This window comes from Myotis nattereri, assembly GCF_964212035.1.
Source record: "Myotis nattereri genome assembly, chromosome: 17".
NCBI lineage: Eukaryota > Metazoa > Chordata > Mammalia > Chiroptera > Vespertilionidae > Myotis > Myotis nattereri.
This window is the reverse complement of record NC_138092.1, coordinates 25,251,122-25,268,284: the sequence shown is the minus strand read 5'-3', so window position 1 is coordinate 25,268,284 and position 17,163 is coordinate 25,251,122. Positions and strand designations below refer to the sequence as shown.

Genomic DNA, 17,163 nt, shown 5'->3' with positions numbered 1-17,163 from the left:
AGAGAAACATCGATCAGCTGCTTCCTGCACATCCCCCACTGGGGAAGTGCCTGCAACCCAGGTACATGCCCTTGACCGGAATCGAACCTGGGACCTTTCAGTCCGCAGGCTGACGCTCTGTCCGCTGAGCCAAACCGGCTTTGGCTTTAGGGACTCTATTGTCATGTGTAACCATGTGAGTTTCTGCCTCCGCAATGTAAGTCAAAAGGGGGTAGGTATTCCTCTTCTGTCCCTGGCAGTTTGTGGTAGAATTAACTCACTTGCTCCATGTTGAGATTCCCAGGCTAGAGTATCTGATTTCCTGAGTTTAAATCAAGTCACACCCAGATTGCCTTTCAGTAAATTGTTTCTCTGAGAATTGACTGCGATATGGGTTTAGGAATTAGCTTTTTTTATGGTTTCCTCTTCCATTTTCTGTGTTTTTGCTAGAAACTCCTATTATTCCTGTGCTATGTCTTCTACACCAACCCTCCAATTTCCTTATGCTTTCCTTCCTATTTTTTCTCAGTTTACTTCTGCTCAAAAACTTTAGTTTTTTAAAAAAACTTAATATTTCAGTTTAATTTTGAACCTGATTCTCTGCATATTTCTTTTTAAAATGTTTTACTATTGGGAGGCATCTCTTTGGTTATTTCTCAGACAATATTAATGATAGTTTAGGATTTTTTTTCCACCTGCATGTTTTTTCCCCCTTGAATACTCTATTTCCTTCAAGTTGCGCTTTCCCCTTTGTTTGTTCTGGTCTTTTTTATGTTGATACTTTTCTGAAATAGCTGGTGATCTTTGGTTACATGTTTATATGTGAGAGGAAAGCACCAAGGAGCTGACTTGAAGCTCTGCATTACCAGCAGGATTTATGGTCTTTGGTTTTCCTTTTCGAGAAATCTGGCTAGGTTACTCTAAGAGTGCCTTTCATATAGTAAGTATTTATTGTGTTAACTACTATATTACTAGTTATGAATCACTCTTTTTTTTCTATGTGTGACTCTGTGCAAAACACAGAGTTGAGTACTTACCAATTTATGTTTTTAGATAAATTATGGTCTTAGGTTGTAAATATTTTATTTTATTAATTTTTTAATAGAAGCGTGAATTTTATCTTTATATAATAATTTTTTTGGCTTAGTTTTCAGATAACTATTATCGTGCAGAAATGATTGATGCCCTTGCCAACTCTGTTACACCTGCAGTCAGTGTGAATAATGAAGTTCGAACTTTAGATAATTTAAATCCAGATGTGCGACTCATTCTTGAAGAAATCACCAGGTTTTTGAATATGGAAAAACTTCTTCCAAGTTATAGACACACCATCACTGTGAGGTATGATGATTCTTTACATTTTCTTTATTCTTTAAAGTTACTTGTTTTATAATTACAAGCAAATTTATTTTCATTATAGAAAACTGGGAAATACAGTAAAGATAAAGGAGAAGATTAAAATCCTATGGTTCTATCATCCACAGATAAATTATTACTATACTGTTTTGGAGAGTAGCCTTCTAATTTTTTTCCTCTTGTAACAATATAAATGTTTAATTACTGGACATATATTGTATATATAATTTTTGCATTCTGTTTATATCATAAATACTTTCTCATGTCATCAGGAATTCTTCAAAAGCATTATTTTTTATGTCTGCAAAATATTTTATCTCATTGGATATAATATAAGCATTTTTCTATTAGACTCTTTTAAGATAACTTTTTGCTTTTTTCAACTTTTTTGTATGTAATTATCAAAAAGCTCTATTTCCTTAGGAGTTTGCTAAAAAGAGTTGATTCACTGTTTCAAATATTGTGAACAATTTAACCTTTCACATTTATTATTTATTAAACTATAAAACTACTAAAACTTATGGTGAAAATAATAAGTATATTAATACCTGAAATTGGATTTACAAATAAGTTTTAAAATTTATTTTCCTTTCATAGGATTTAGATGTTTAAAATTGTTATGATTGTTGCAAAAACTTAATGTTATGTAATTAAAAGGTGGATTCAAATCAGGTCAATTTTTTTAGTTCACTGTTACAGATAAATTTCTAATGCCTAGCAAACAAATTTGATTCAGACTACTTTAACAAAAGAATTTCACTGTAAATACTATTTTCCTAGTTGTTTGAGAGCCATACGAGTGCTTCAGAAGAATGGTCATGTTCCGAGCGATCCAACTCTTTTTAAATCCTACGCAGAATATGGCCACTTTGTGGACATTAGGATAGCAGCTCTGGAAGCAGTTGTTGATTATACTAAAGGTAATGCTTTAGAAATATTTGTTCATATCATTTTAGAAAGAAATGTTTACTATTTAAAGTCAGTTGTAGATATTGTGGTTTTCTTATTATGTAAAATACAGTTTTAACTTTGAATTCTTAATTCACTGATTTTGTGGTCAATGTAGAATTCTTATAAGAATTAGTAAGTGAGGGAAAAGAATAAAATTATAAGTAGATATCTTTGGTCTTAAGAAGTCAGTATACCATTCTTATATTTTTAATTATGAGTTATTTTAAGAAATAGGAGATTTTTGTAAATTTTTAACTATATAAGGATTCAAGAAGACATCATGCTCCTATCTCAGATTTGTATCTGAAAGTAGAGCAAGAGACATCATCAGGAGCTTCAGTACAGGGATTAAGCAAGGCTTATAAAGTTGGGGGAAAATAAGGCCAAAAATAATTAAGAGAAAACTACAGAGTCAAAACATTTTCAGAAATGCAGAGGAGAAATATAAAGAAATGAAATGTAAGTCATGAAGAAAGGAGCAGGTGGCAGAAAAGAAATAATCCAAGAAGTAATAGAATACTGTGATAGGGTGTCAGTGAAATTGAACTAAGCTATTGAGAGGTGTCTAAAGGTGATCCATGAATTGAAGATCATTTGAAAATGGAAACTATTAGAAATAAAATGATTAAAATAAAGCTTTTCAAGTCATAATAGCAAAACTTGTTGGAAAGGTGAATGGGAATAGCTAATGAGTTATTTTATTGGTTAATATAGTTACAGCACTTTTTTTTGTAATTACTTTTTATGTGATGTTGAAAAGTTAAGGCTGCTCTTTAGTCTTAGATGAAAGAAACCACTTGGGCAAAAACAGTTCAGTATTTAAAAAAATAATATAGTTGAGATACCATTGAGTATCAGACTTCTCTATAATTTGATTTACGCTTCTAGAAACACAATTTTATTTAAGTACATTCTGTCCATTTAGAGTTTAGGGCTCACTAAATTATAATTTAGGGCTCAATAAATTTTAATTTGCTTTATGTTGTATTTGCCATTGATTTGAGCTATAGTGAAAAATATACACTTGGTCCTGTTTTATGTTTTGGCTGCATAGAGCACAATACTTATAAAATTTATGAAGTGGTCTATTACATGGGGAAAAAATGTAAAGAAGTTGTCTGCAGCTTTTGACTCTGATTTAAATCCAGCCAAGGAAGAGTCCTAATACTAAGTGTGAACTCCTTGCCTGTCACTTGTTTAATTGGTTATAATTGCAACAAATATATTTATTTTTATTTTCAGTGGACAGGAGTTATGAAGAACTGCAGTGGCTCCTTAATATGATTCAGAATGACCCTGTACCCTATGTAAGGTTAGTTTTTGTGCTATAATTATTTTTTAAAGTCCTAAAGTAAATTGAATAATTTCAGAAGATTATACATGCAAAAGTCTTTGTTATTTTTGAAAACATAGGAATATGTTAGGCTTTTATCACGCCCTTTCTAAATTTATTAATTTGATGTGGCTTTGAGAAGACGTTTAAAAATACGTTGTTAATAAATAAAACTCATTTTCTGTAACTTTACATATGATTTCTATTGTAACTTAAAGGAAAGCTTTTGTAGTGCATCTAGAGGATCCCTTATGTACCCAAAATTATGAAACCTCTACTGATTGGCTGAACTTACTTTAAAAATAATTAAGAGCAACCTTTTGGTATATTCCATTTGTTCTTTTCTATCGCATATAAAATCTTAATTTTTCCTAAGTAGGCGTGATTATGTGTGTTTTTGTATTTCCTTCTAATCTTCTTTTCTGCTTTCTTTTGCAAAGTAGGATGTTTATGGTTTAATCAAATAGGATTTTTTAAAATCATTTTTGTCTTTCTTTGCACATATAAAACACTTAAAAATTTTTATTCATTTTAACATGATTTCATAAAATAAATTTTGGCAGCTGGAAAGTCACTTAGGTTGTAGCCATTCCAACTGGAAACAAGAACATAGAGCTAGATATTAATTGTGTGGCTCAACTTTACACACCAGTTGGCAGGTAGTTATTTTCTTCTAAAAAGTCAAACAAACTCTGCCTTCTAACCTCACTGAAATGTATCTGGGCATGAGGTATTCACATAAGTCACCTTATATTTAAGTGTTTTAAATGATGCTTATTATGTAAATCTTCTTTATACAAAGTTTTGCTGTTAATATTTTATAGTTCTTCATTTGTGATCTAAATTGTATTTTAAATAATTTGTCTTGTGATTGTTATATAATAAGGATAAAGGTTACATGGACAAAAATCTTATAATCATTCATTCTAAAATACATATTTATATAAAAGATGATATGCAAAAGACCTGCCTATATCTCTTATCTGGAAGAGCTCATGCATTTGAAAGTTTATATCCTACTGATAGCAGGTAGGAACAGAAAGTATAAATACAGAATAAATGAAACTTACCATGTATTCATTTGTTTTCAATACACATCAATAGAACTAACATTAAAATGCATATTTCTGCCCTAGCCGGTTTGCTCAGTGGATAGAGTATCAGCCTGCGGACTAAAAGGTTCTGGGTTTGATTCCAGTCAAGGGCACATGCCTGGGTTGCTGGTTTGATCCCCAGTAGAGGGCGTGCAGGAGGCAGCCGATCAATGATTCTCATCATTGATGTTTCTATCTCTCTCTCCCTCTCCATTCCTCTCTGAAATAAATAAAAATATATTTTTTTAAAGATTCATATTTCTGAGATCTTAGAATTGTGTTTTGAAAACCATTTTAAGCAGGTTTTGAATTCTGTAATATTTGAAATTTTTATATTTCTGAATTATATGCTGTACAGTCTAAATAATTGCTTTTGAAATACTGTTGTAGAACTGTTAATATCATTCAAATTTCAAGAGCTCTAATATTTATAATCTGAGATGAAAATCTCTTTAAGGATATATTTCATGATTATTTTTGACATGTTTTCTTTTTAATTCATGTGGTTCACTTAGAGCACCAATAGGCTTTACTTAAAATCATCTAACCCATAGTTTACTCATAGTTTAAAAAATTCAACATGTTGTCCAGCCAGGATGGCTCAGTGGTTGAGCTTTGACCCATGAACCAAGAGGTTGCCAGTTTGATTCCCGGTCGGGGCATGTGCCAGGGTTGCTCGGTCCCCAGTAGAGGGCTTGCAGGAGGCAGGTGATCAATGTTTCTCTGTCATCAATGTTTCTATCTCCCTACCCCTCTTCCTTCCCCTCTCTCTAAAATCAATTAAAAAACTCAACACATCTTTAAAAATATTTAATGGCAATAAGTGTTAACACAGCAATTACTTTATGTGTACTTTTTGGTGTGTTGGGACATCTATCTCTATTTTTATTTCTCTGCATTTTATACTTTCAATAGGAACTCAAGTCTTTTTTTCTTTGTTCCATCTTTTCTTTTTCTTTTTTTCTTTCTCTATTGAGGTGTAATTGACAAATAACATAGTATCTATTAGTTATATTGCATTAGGTTAAGTAGGCTATTTTTAAAAATGACATGGAATTATCTTCTCATTTTGGAATCAAGCATGCATATGATCACAGTGTATCAATTCAAGGGACGTACATCCTATGCTTTTTTTCATGGGAGTTTTTGAATATTTTTTTGGTTTTGGTTTGACTCCATTTCTATAGATAGTGATTGACAATGGTATTTGACTAGCCCACCAAAAAACTGTTCAATTGTCTAGGGAAATAATAAGATGTTTTGGCTGCTGTCAATATGACATAAACCCATGACTTTCTTAGGATTTGCTTCTGGTTTGTTCCAGATGTCTGAAACATATGGTGAGTTTTGATATTTAATCTCTGCAAAAATTAAACATAAGATTCTCATTGTCTTTCCTTAAATTTTATCTCCTTTTGAGTATTTAAATAAACATTTAATTGTTAAAAGTAATGCATATATTAATCATTACTGCTCTTTTAGTAATAATTTCAAAGTTATCCCCAGAGTACCCTTTACAATTCTTTGGCATGGCTTTAAAGAGTTCACTGATCTGCATAAATACCATAAAGTTTTATTTGTTCTCATAGCCTTTCAGTAGTCTTTCATATGGTCTTAAAATTTCAAAGCACAAAAGGATGTTAACAGTGAGAGTCCACATATTTCGGTTTTACAGACATAAAATTGAATCCGAAAGGGATTAAGTGACTTAATTACAACTTACTAGTCCATTTTTCTCCCATCTCTTTCTCAAGTACTAATCTGATTTGATATCTTTCCACCAACAATTAAATATAAAAATTTCCCAGGTTCACCACCTTTTTTAAAGTTTTGCTAGCATCAATAAAAAATATAACCTCAGTTTCTTTTTTCCTCCATTATATCCAAGCATGCCATTACTCTGAGGTTTGAATTTCTCAGACCTCGTCATAGGCCTGGCTTTTATCCCTTCACTAAATGTTAAATTACTGTCAAAGCCTCCTTGCTTCTTTTCTTTCTCTATCTTCTTTTTATGGTGTTTTTCAGAAGACTCCATATGTTCAGGTAAAAACTCCCAATAGCAGAGTATAACTGTTGCCATCTGTATGGATCTTTGTTATTATAACTGTCTCTTCTAAATCTCAGCTTATTTTGAGGAAACGTTTTGCAATCTCCATATTTGAAATGCTTCTGCACATTTCCATGCTTGACAAAGAAACTATATTAACAAAGTTTATATTCATTTGTATTATCTCAAATGTAGACTTCTTGGCCTATATGTGATTTTTTTTTGTTCCATTTTAAGATTTTTATATTTTCTGATCAGTTTTTTCTTAAAACTTTTCTAAGGAGAGTAATACATTCATTTTAGAAGCAAGCAGGGAATGATTGGTTAAGAATACACAGAGTCAGGTTTTAGAAGATCTCATTGTACAGTAAGGCAATTTTAGAAAGAAAACCCACCAGAATTTAGAGGGGGAAAAAACAAAAAACAGTATAAAAGGTATATAGTAATATACACCTTTTGAAATGAAACTCAGGCACAAAGCTAGATCTAAAGAAGGGAGATGATAAAATAGGAAGAAGGAACTGCAGGTAATTTTCAAATTTTTTAATTTAATGATAGGCAAAATTTTATTTTTTTTCCTCCAGACATAAGATTCTACACATGTTGACTAAGAACCCACCATTTACTAAGAACATGGAGTCTCCCTTATGCAATGAAGCCCTGGTAGATCAACTTTGGAAACTTATGAATTCAGGTAAGAAAATAGTAGCTTTCAAAAAAACAAAATTATGACTGGATTATTTTCATTTTATAACAGGTTTTCAATACTTTTTTCTTTTCTTTTCTTTCTTTTTTTTTTTTTTTTAGGTAGGTTACTTAACACATCTACCTTCACAGTGGTGGATGTGATAAGGTTTGCTAAGGATATATTTACTCACTTTGCCCCAAAGGGTAATTGAAGAAACAAAAATATTAATTTATGGGAAAGTGTCTCAGATGTTTAAAGAGCTTTAAATATTAACCTGCAAAGTATTATTGTTGTTTTTATTTCATAAGGTTACAAAGGGTTGAAAATAAGTCTTTTCCCTTTATTCTTAGGAAATTACATATGTATACACATACAAATAAAAATGAAATTTGCTGTTTTTTACTTAGTGTAAGATGGACAGAAAGATGGGACAGAACTGCCCTTTGTTCCCACTTCGTACACGTTTTCAAGCTTCTATCTATAAGGACATTATTGAAAAAATGTCTTGAAAAAGTGACTTTCAAAGTGAACTTTCTTCTTAGCAGCTTTTTCACTTGATAGGCTTTAATAGCAATTACTTCAGAAAACGAAGAGATGATCTTTTTTAGGACTGGATTTGCTACTTAGTGGTTTGTCTTCATATTATTTCTGATTTGAATAGAGAACATCAGTACTGGGTTTCCTCCTTTCTTCTTGAGTGCTGTTGTATTCCAGGTAAGCAGGGTTGGTCTCCAAGTTTCACTGCCAATGAAGACAGAATGGATGCATTAAGAAAGTGATGACTGTTTTATCAATATACTAGAGGCCTGTGCACGAAATTCATATAGGGTAGGGTCCTTAGGCCTGGCTTCCCCTCCCCCTCCTCCCCTCGCTCCCTCAGTGCCCTGCCATCGCCACAGGTAGCCTGCTATTTTCCACGCTGCCCCTTGGTGGTCAGTGCATGTCATAGCGAGCGATAGAACTCCCGCTCTCCTGGTCAAACTCCCAAGTGGACAATTTGCATATTAGCCTTTTATATTCATAGATGAGCATTCCTTGCCATGTCAGTGATTGGGGTGAGAGGGTCTTCAAAATGCTGTCACAGACATTGGCAGCTGTTCCAAGGCCTCTGTCTAGCGCAGTGGTCAGCAAACTCATTAGTCAACAGAGCCAAATATCAACAGTACCATGACTGAAATTTATTTTAAGAGCCAAATTTTTTTTTTTTTAATATTTTTTATTGATTAAGATATTACATATGTGTACCCTCTACCCCCCCTCTCCCCGCTCACCCCCTCACCCCCCCGTTGTCCGTGTCCATTGGTTAGGCCTATATGCTTGCATATAAGTCCTTTGGTTGATCTTTCCCCCTTGCCCCCACCCTCCCCTACCTTCCCTCCAAGGCCCGACAGTCCAATCAATGCCTCTCCGTCTCTGGATCAGTCCTTGTTCATCAGTTTATGTTGTTCATTATATTCCACAAATAAGTGAGATCTTGTGGTATTTATCCGCTCTCCAGTTCCATCCATGCTGTGGCAAATGGTAAGAGTTCCTTTTTCTTCTTCCTCTTCTTAAAGAATACCTTTCAGCTTTTCATATAATGCTGGTTTGGTGGTGATGAACTCCTTTAGCTTATTCTTATCCGTGAAGCTCTTTATCTCACCTTCCATTCTGAATGATAGCTTTGCTGGATAAAGTAATCTTGGTTGCAGGTTCTTGCTATTCATCTCTTTGAATATTTCTTGCCACTCTCTTCTGGCCTGCATGGTTTCTGTTGAGAAATCAGCTGACAGTCGGATGGGTACTCCCTTGTAGGTAACTGACTGTCTTTCTCTTGCTGCTTTTAAGATTCTCTCTTTATCTTTTGCTCTTGGCAATTTAATTATGATGTGTCTTGGTGTGGTCCTCTTTGGATTCCTTTTGTTTGGGGTTCTCTGCGCTTCCTGGACTTGTAAGTCCATTTCTTTCACCAGGTGGGGGAAGTTTTCTGTCATTATTTCTTCAAAAAGGTTTTCAATATCTTGCCCTCTCTCTCCTTCTGGTACCCCTATAATTCTGATGTTGGTACGCTTGAAGTTGTCCCAGAGGTTCCTTACACTATCTTCATATTTTTTGAATCTCTTTTCTTTTTTCTTTTTCGGTTGGGTATTTTTTGTTTCTTTGCATTTCAAATCTTTGACTTGATTCTTGGGATCCTCTTGTCTGCTGTTGGAGCTCTGTAAAGTATTCTTTATTTCAGTCAGTGTATGCATAATTTCTAATTGGTCCTTTTTCATGACCTCCATGGTCTCACCATACTCCTTGAGGGATTCATTAAATTTATCGGCGGTTTCCATAAAATTCTTGACAAACCTTATAAACGTGGCTTTGAACTCTATATCCAGTCGTCTGGCCTCCTCCGTTTCTGCCAATTGTGACCTGTTTCTTTGTCTCCGCATTTTGGCTGCTTCCCTGTGTTGATAGAGTGGCCCTGCGCGCCAGGTGTCCTGTAGGGCCCAGTGGCTCAGCCTCCCCAGTTACCTGGGGTGGACACTCTTGGTGCACTGTTGGTGCCTCGCTTGTTGTAGGATCACTGGGAGGAATTGACCTCCAGGCCAATTGGCTGTGGGAAGCAGCTGTGTCTGAAGTGGGAGAATGGACCCCCTCTGACCACTGGGTACAGTGGCTCCTGGTTCTAAGGAGGTGCTAATTCAGCCCCTGCCTGAGGCCACACAGCAGGAACTACGAAGAGGCTCAGCTGTGAAGCAATGCAAGCCGCTGCGGGGCCTTGGGCCTTCTCTTGGAAGTTCCGGGTCTGGCTGGCCCGGCTGCAGTTAGGTAATTATCAGGTTGCAAAGTTCTGGGGCATTCACATGCAAAAGCCTCTGCCGCAGCCCGGGTGGGGCGGGGTCTCAGGGAGTCAAAGGGCGTAGAAAGAAGCAATGGCTGATTCTCCGCGCCCGGAGTCACGCGTCTCAGTGTCCCGGCAATGGCTGCAAGCACCTCCGAGGGAAATCTGCCCCCAAGTTCGCCCGCTGCCGCCTGAGAGAGCAGCCTCTCCCCGTATGAGACCTGGGTCCCCAGAGACTTCCCGGAACCGGAGATCAGAGCAGTCGGGAGCTTGTGATTCAAAAAGACAGCCGCGTCCTCAGGTGCCACCCCCTTTCCGCGCGCGCGCGAGCCGCCGCATACCTCTGCACTCAGCCTCCGCAGCTCCTCTGGCTCTCAGCGTGCTTTTCTTTTCTTCTAGTTGTAGAAATTACACTCAGCCAGCCTTCCTGTTGTTTTGGACGATGTTTGCTCCGTCCTTTGGGCTAATTTTCAATTGTTGTGGGAGGCGACTATTTCCCGGTGTTTATCTATGCCGCCATCTTAGTTTCTCGAGCCAAATTTTTTAAACTTAAACTATATAGGTAGGTACATTGTTATTAACTTAATTAGGGTACTCCTAAGGCTTAGGAAGAGCCGCACTCAAGGGGCCAAAGAGCTGCAAGTGGCTCGCGAGCTGCAGTTTGCTGACCACGGGTCTAGTGGAATTGATTGATTTGGAATCCTAGCATTTTAGATCTTGGAGGATCTAATGACCAGCTAAATTAATTGCTCTCATTTAGGGCCCAGGCAATTGACTTGCCCAAGATCACACAGCTAACTGGAATTATGCAGAAGTGATTTTTCCCACTATGCTGTTCAACTTAAATTCCACTATAATGACAACCATTTTAAGATTTTATTCCATGGTTTTGAAATATAGGGCAGTTCTGATTTTTTATCTTTTATCTTTTTTTTTGTTGTAATTTTAACAGAAGCACCACTATTCCATTTTTTAGCTCTCTTGTAGCCTTAAATTTTAATATTTATAAGTCAATTATTTGAAGGAAAACACACCATCTGGAACTCCCTCAGAAACAAAACAATAATGTTCATTCCTCCATACAAACTAAAGGTAAACCCAAACCAAAAAGCCCACATAGAAATAAAAAGTAAAAACCATAGCCCAGCCAATGTGGCTCAGTGGTTGAGCTTCAACCTATGAACTAAGAGGTTACTAGTACGATTCCCGATCAGGGCACATTCCCAGGTTGTGGGCTTGATCCCCAGTAGGAGATGGAGGCAGCCGATCGATGTTTCTCTCTCTCATCGATGCTCCTGCCTATCTCCCTTCCTCTCAAAAAAAAAAAAAAAAAAAAAAGAAAGAGTAGAATCATATAAAAAAAAGTAAAAAGCTGTAGTGTAGTGGTTTAGTGAAATTTAGCAGCCTTCGCTATGCTGCCTAATTATCCTTAATCTGACTTTAAAACACAAAACTGAACATCCTAGCTTATGAAAATACATTTCCATTTGCTTTTAAAAATTAAAATAATAGTTTTTTAAATTAAAATAATTCAGTTGTTTAACTGGTTTCAATGACATCTGTAACAAAATGGTCAGGATGGCAGCAGAGATAAATAATAAGGTGATATTGTTCTTCAGGGTTTTCTTCCATTACAAATGTACCCTAAACCATTCTTGTTTTTCTAACTGATACAGTGCCTAAGATTTACTCCTTTTCTTGCTACACCCACGGATATATAGACACAGGGCTAGCTGCTCTGTCAGGATCCCTCCCTTCTTTTAGAGCAGCGGTTCTCAACCTGTGGGTCGCGACCCCTTTGGGGGTCAAACGACCCTTTCACAGGGGTCACCTAAGACCATCGGGAAACACATATAATTACATATTGTTTTTGTGATTAATCACTATGCTTTAATTATGTTCAATTTGTAACAGTGAAATTGGGGGTCACCACAACTGTATTAAAGGGCTGCGGGCATTAGGAAGGTTGAGAACCACTGTCTTAGAGGTTGAGCCCCTCCATCCTCTGTGTGAAAGGCCCACGATTCTGATGCTTTGAGGAGAATAATAATGAAGGCCTACAAAAATGAAGCAATGCCAGGCCAGTAAGGTGTCCAGATATGCATATTCCAGAGAAGGGAATGGATTTCCAGTGTAAATTCTTTCATTTTGTACTGTTCTTCCCATTTCTGTGTTTTTTGGGTTTTTTTTTTTTATAGTTTTTAGGGCATAAAAACCTTATCCTCCTACCTTTTTTTTGCTTCTAACAGTGCTATGCTATGTTTCTGCTACCTTTAAACACAATGTCAGAATGAAGATGTCTCAGATGGGATTCACGGTAGCTCCTTCACAGGCAGCAGTGTGGCATGCAGAGTCCTCAGCACAGTGTAGTGTAGTATGAACTCCATAAAATTATAATTCCTTTTGTATGGATTACCTTTGCATATAATCTACACTAATAAAAGAAACATGCAAATTGGTGTCACTCCGCTACGCCCACCAGCCAATCAGAGCGACTATGCAAATTAACCCAACAAAGATGCCAGTTAATTTGCATACACGGGTGCGGAGTGAAGACTGAAGGCTCTGGCCGGAGTGAAGACTTAAGACTAAAGAGGCTTGGCTTCTCGCTGTGGCCGGAGGGGAGAAGCCAAGCCTCCGCTGCGGTTGGACCAAAGGCCTGGGTCCCGGGTGCTGGAGGAAAACCGGTGCCGGCAGCCAGGGGAAGGAAGGCCTATTGCGCGAATCTTCATGCAACGGGCTTCTAGTTAATATAATATTTACTTATCTACTAGAATAAATCTCATCAGAATCACTAGTCGATTATAATTTATTTTCTTATTCTAATATTTGTTCTTGAAAATCACAAAGCTTAATATTTATGCTGTCCAAAATTTGCTGTAAATGCTTCTTTCTTTTTTGTTTCTTCTTTTTAAATATTATGCTACTCTTTTAAAACCACAGTCTAATTTTAATATTTATAAGGTTTATTTTCTTATCTGGAAGAATTTATATATTTCTTCTTCTCACTTGTTTTAAATTCTCTAGATCATTTTAAATTTGGCCTGGAAACCATATAAATTACCTAACCCTAGGTGCAATTTTTATCTTAGCCAGTTCTATTTGATGGCAGTACCTACCTGGAGTGCTCTACTGGGGGGAAAAAAAGGAAAGTGAGAAAGAACTCTGGTATCTGGCCTGTCATTGATTTGGGCCAATCTGAGATCAAACCCCTATTCTGGAGGAATTGAAAGAACTTGCCTCTAGTCTCTCAGCTACTTTAAGCTGAATTTCTACTCAGGCAGTCTTCTCCTCCATACATGTTGTACTATCTGTAGCCACCTCTGGGGTTTGCTTAGTATTGTTATTATTATTGCTATTATTTATTTTTTTAAAACAAACACCTAGTATAGCAACACTAATATAAAGGTGTTTAGCAAAATATTTTCCTCTACAATAAGTCCAATTTTAGAATTATGTTATTTCAAGTAGTTGTCGGGTTTCTTATATTTAAAACCTGAACATAATAAATTTGAGAGTTAGGAGAATATGTTTCGCTGAAACCGGTTTGGCTCAGTGGATAGAGCGTCGGCCTGCGGACTGAAAGGTCCCAGGTTTGATTCCGGTCAAGGGCATGTACCTTGGTTGCGGGCACATCCCCAGTAGGAGATGTGCAGGAGGCAGCTGATCGATGTTTCTCTCTCATCGATGTTTCTCTCTCTCTCCCTTCCTCTCTGTAAAAAATCAATAAAATATATTTAAAAAAATATGTTTCAAATGCTAGGGTTCATGAAGGCTCATGGTGCACTGTCTTTCTAACAGATTATTAAAGAAGAAAATCAGACAAGATGAACAGAGGATGAACGAATATGGAAGAAAATTTAAAGGCAGAAAACAATACTTTTTAAAAATTCATTTTGTAAAGAAGAATGGTGTGACGATAAAAACACTTTTCCAATTATAACATTCACTCGTTCATTCACAAACATTGATTGTTCCTGTAACAATTTATAAGTATCCGTGTTAGGATAAGATGCATCTTTAGGGTATAGGGTTTGCCAGTGGGGCCTAGCTCAAGGGATGGTTCTTTTTAAGCATGATAATCCTTTCATCCCTCTGCATAAGTTCTGGAACAGATAAAAATGTACAGTTAAATGTGTATATTTTTCTTTCTTTATTTACTTTTTAGGTACTTCACATGACTGGAGGCTACGGTGTGGTGCTGTGGACTTGTACTTCACACTTTTTGGCCTCAGTAGACCTTCCTGCTTACCCTTGCCAGAGCTTGGGTTGGTTCTTAATCTAAAAGAGAAAAAAGCTGTCTTGAATCCAACCATAATTCCAGAGGTCATCACAGGCAACCAAGAAACTGCAGTTAATCCAAGTAGCCACACACAGCTAGTTGGATTTCAGAACCCTGTAAGAATTGCATGTGTTACAGATGTAATTTTATTATATTGAGCTCTCTAGAGAAGAGAATTGTTTCTTTTGAACTGGCAAGTTTTAAAGCCTCAGACAGTTTTTTTGTACCTTTTGAGAAACTGCTGGCATTCATTTAGCACTGTGTAGTTTACAAAGTGCTACTGACAACTACATAGTGCTGCCAGTCCCTTTACTCCTTTTATGATGACATAATGATTGTTTATAATGAGCATACAATTTCTTCGTTGAGTAGTAGAAAATTGACATGAATATTTAGCCTGTTATATGTTAACCTTCTTGTCCATATATGGTATGGAACACTGAACACAAGGGGCCCTGACTTTTTTTTCCCTACTCTGTGTAATACCTAGCATAGTTCTAAACATAATGAGTGCCTGGCAAATGAAAAGCTTCTTGAATTAAATAAGTAGAAAGATAATAAATGATCACGGAAATGAGTAATCTGATTTGGGAGGAGATTATGCATTACATTTTAAAATTTTATATATATTATGCTTGCCTTTTGCAAAGTTTTATTTCTAGCTATGTATTATAAAATTACCAGAATTTTGTAGAAAGACCTTTAGGATACGTATCAACCATTTTACTATAATTTAAAGGACATTTTTCAGAAATGATTTTCTTATTGATGATAAAATGTTCCCAATACTTCAAACTTCATTTTTCACCAATATTTAGACCAGATTACTTGCCTAGCAATTCCCTACTGGTGTTTTGGCACTTTAACATTCAGATTCTGTCTATGCCCGTTAGAACTAGTCATTTCAAATTACTTATCACCGAGATTTTCTTAAATACAATTTTACTTATTGTAAATTTAAAATATATCCTAGAGTTTGGGTTATGAAAAAGTAAGACATAGGGCTAAGTCTCATTAAAGAGCTCTTTCAGATCTGAATAGTTATAAATCTATGGAAATGAATATGTTTATAATTCTTGCACATATATGTTAATTTATCCACATTCATACTTTGACTCTTTAGGATAAGAGGAGAAAATGACACCAAAAGATATATTCTTTTGGGAAAACTCTGAAAGTTCACTTAAATAACTTATTTCTTCCCCAAAAAAACTAGCAGACAAGAAAAGATGAAATTTATTTTAAGCCCATTGCTGATAACTTACAGGCACTGGGCATGCTCTAATCTGCATGGTTGCAATAGCTATTAGTTTTCAGCTATAATATGAGCTACTTGTCTTCAGAAACTAATTTTGATCTTAAATATTGCCGCAGGAAGTTGATCATCTTGCCAAGGAAGCATCATGTAATATATCAGCTCATCAGCAGGGAGTGAAGAGGAAGTCTGATACACCACTGGGGTCCCCACTAGAACCTGGTCAAATACTGGAGAAGAATGAGGATAGCAGTAAAGTCAAACTCAAAATCAGAGTAAGAAATACAGGTTAAACCTGTATTAACAGTGTAGGATATTCACCTTCTTATAAATCTTTATGAATACTTGGTTTTTCCTTAGGAACAGATGGGACAGACTGAATTATAAAAGAACCCAAGTGTCCATCTCTAAAACATTTCAACCGATTATTTAATTTCTGTTGTCACATACTTCTTCTCTGTTTGGGGAGGAACTATGTGTGCACGATCTACCTCAGCTCACTACTCTCCCATAACATAGGAATAGATTTTAGTTGCTGTTAAATTTCCAGTAATTTCCATTCAGCTCCTTTTGGAGGCTGGACCACATAATCTTTTCTCTCTCTTATACGTTTTGAGAAAAAGAGCCTACTTTTCCTTTTAAGATTATTTGGGGGTATATCCTGTGACCTCTCTGCTACTTTTCCTAAGAGCTAAGATCCAAACATAAAGTGATATAATGGCCCTTTTTCTCTTTTGTTCCATGTGTGTGTTTTAGTTTTCAAGTTCTCAAGACGAAGAGGAGATTGATATGGATACTGTTCATGACAGCCAGGCATTCATTTCTCATCATTTGAACATGCTTGAAAGGCCGTCTACTCCAGGTAAGATTAGTGTATTGCAGTTACTGAGCCGATCGAGAGAGTTCACAAGTTACCACTGTTCTAGGGTGTGTTGCTTTATCTTCAAGTGAACAACTGTAAAGCTTGAAAGTAGCCAGTATAAAATGAAATATTAGATTGTATCAGATTTAACACATGAGTAAAAGAATAAATACAAAAAGTCTTCTTTTTCCATTTCATTTTTTTTAATATTTGGCATGCTTATACTTCTAGATTTGTTATTTATTTATTTTTACTTAAAAATATACATATATCTTTAATATATTTTTATTGATTTCAGAGAGGAAGGGAGAGGGAGAGAGAGATAGAAGCACAGTGATGAGAGAGAATCATTGATTGGCTGCCTCCTGCATGCTCTAAATTGGGGATTGAGTCTGCAGTCTAGGCATGTGCCCTGACCAGGAATCAAATCTTGACTTCTTGGTTCATGGGTCAATGCTCAGCCACTGAGCCACACCGGCAGGGCAAAAATGTATTATTTTTATTTTT

The 17,163-nt window shown here is 36.0% G+C and overlaps 1 protein-coding gene across 1 annotated transcript in view; it reads left to right on the top strand.

Annotated features, from left to right (window-relative positions):
- Positions 1-17,163, top strand: part of TAF2 (TATA-box binding protein associated factor 2) — a 56,238-nt gene that overhangs the window by 28,481 nt on the left and 10,594 nt on the right. The window contains exons 15-21 of the mRNA XM_081110999.1: positions 1,127-1,320; positions 2,116-2,255; positions 3,529-3,598; positions 7,345-7,454; positions 14,426-14,655; positions 15,914-16,069; positions 16,551-16,656. Coding sequence (XP_080967125.1) covers positions 1,127-1,320; positions 2,116-2,255; positions 3,529-3,598; positions 7,345-7,454; positions 14,426-14,655; positions 15,914-16,069; positions 16,551-16,656 — 1,006 coding nt within the window. The remainder of the gene's footprint in view (positions 1-1,126; positions 1,321-2,115; positions 2,256-3,528; positions 3,599-7,344; positions 7,455-14,425; positions 14,656-15,913; positions 16,070-16,550; positions 16,657-17,163) is intronic.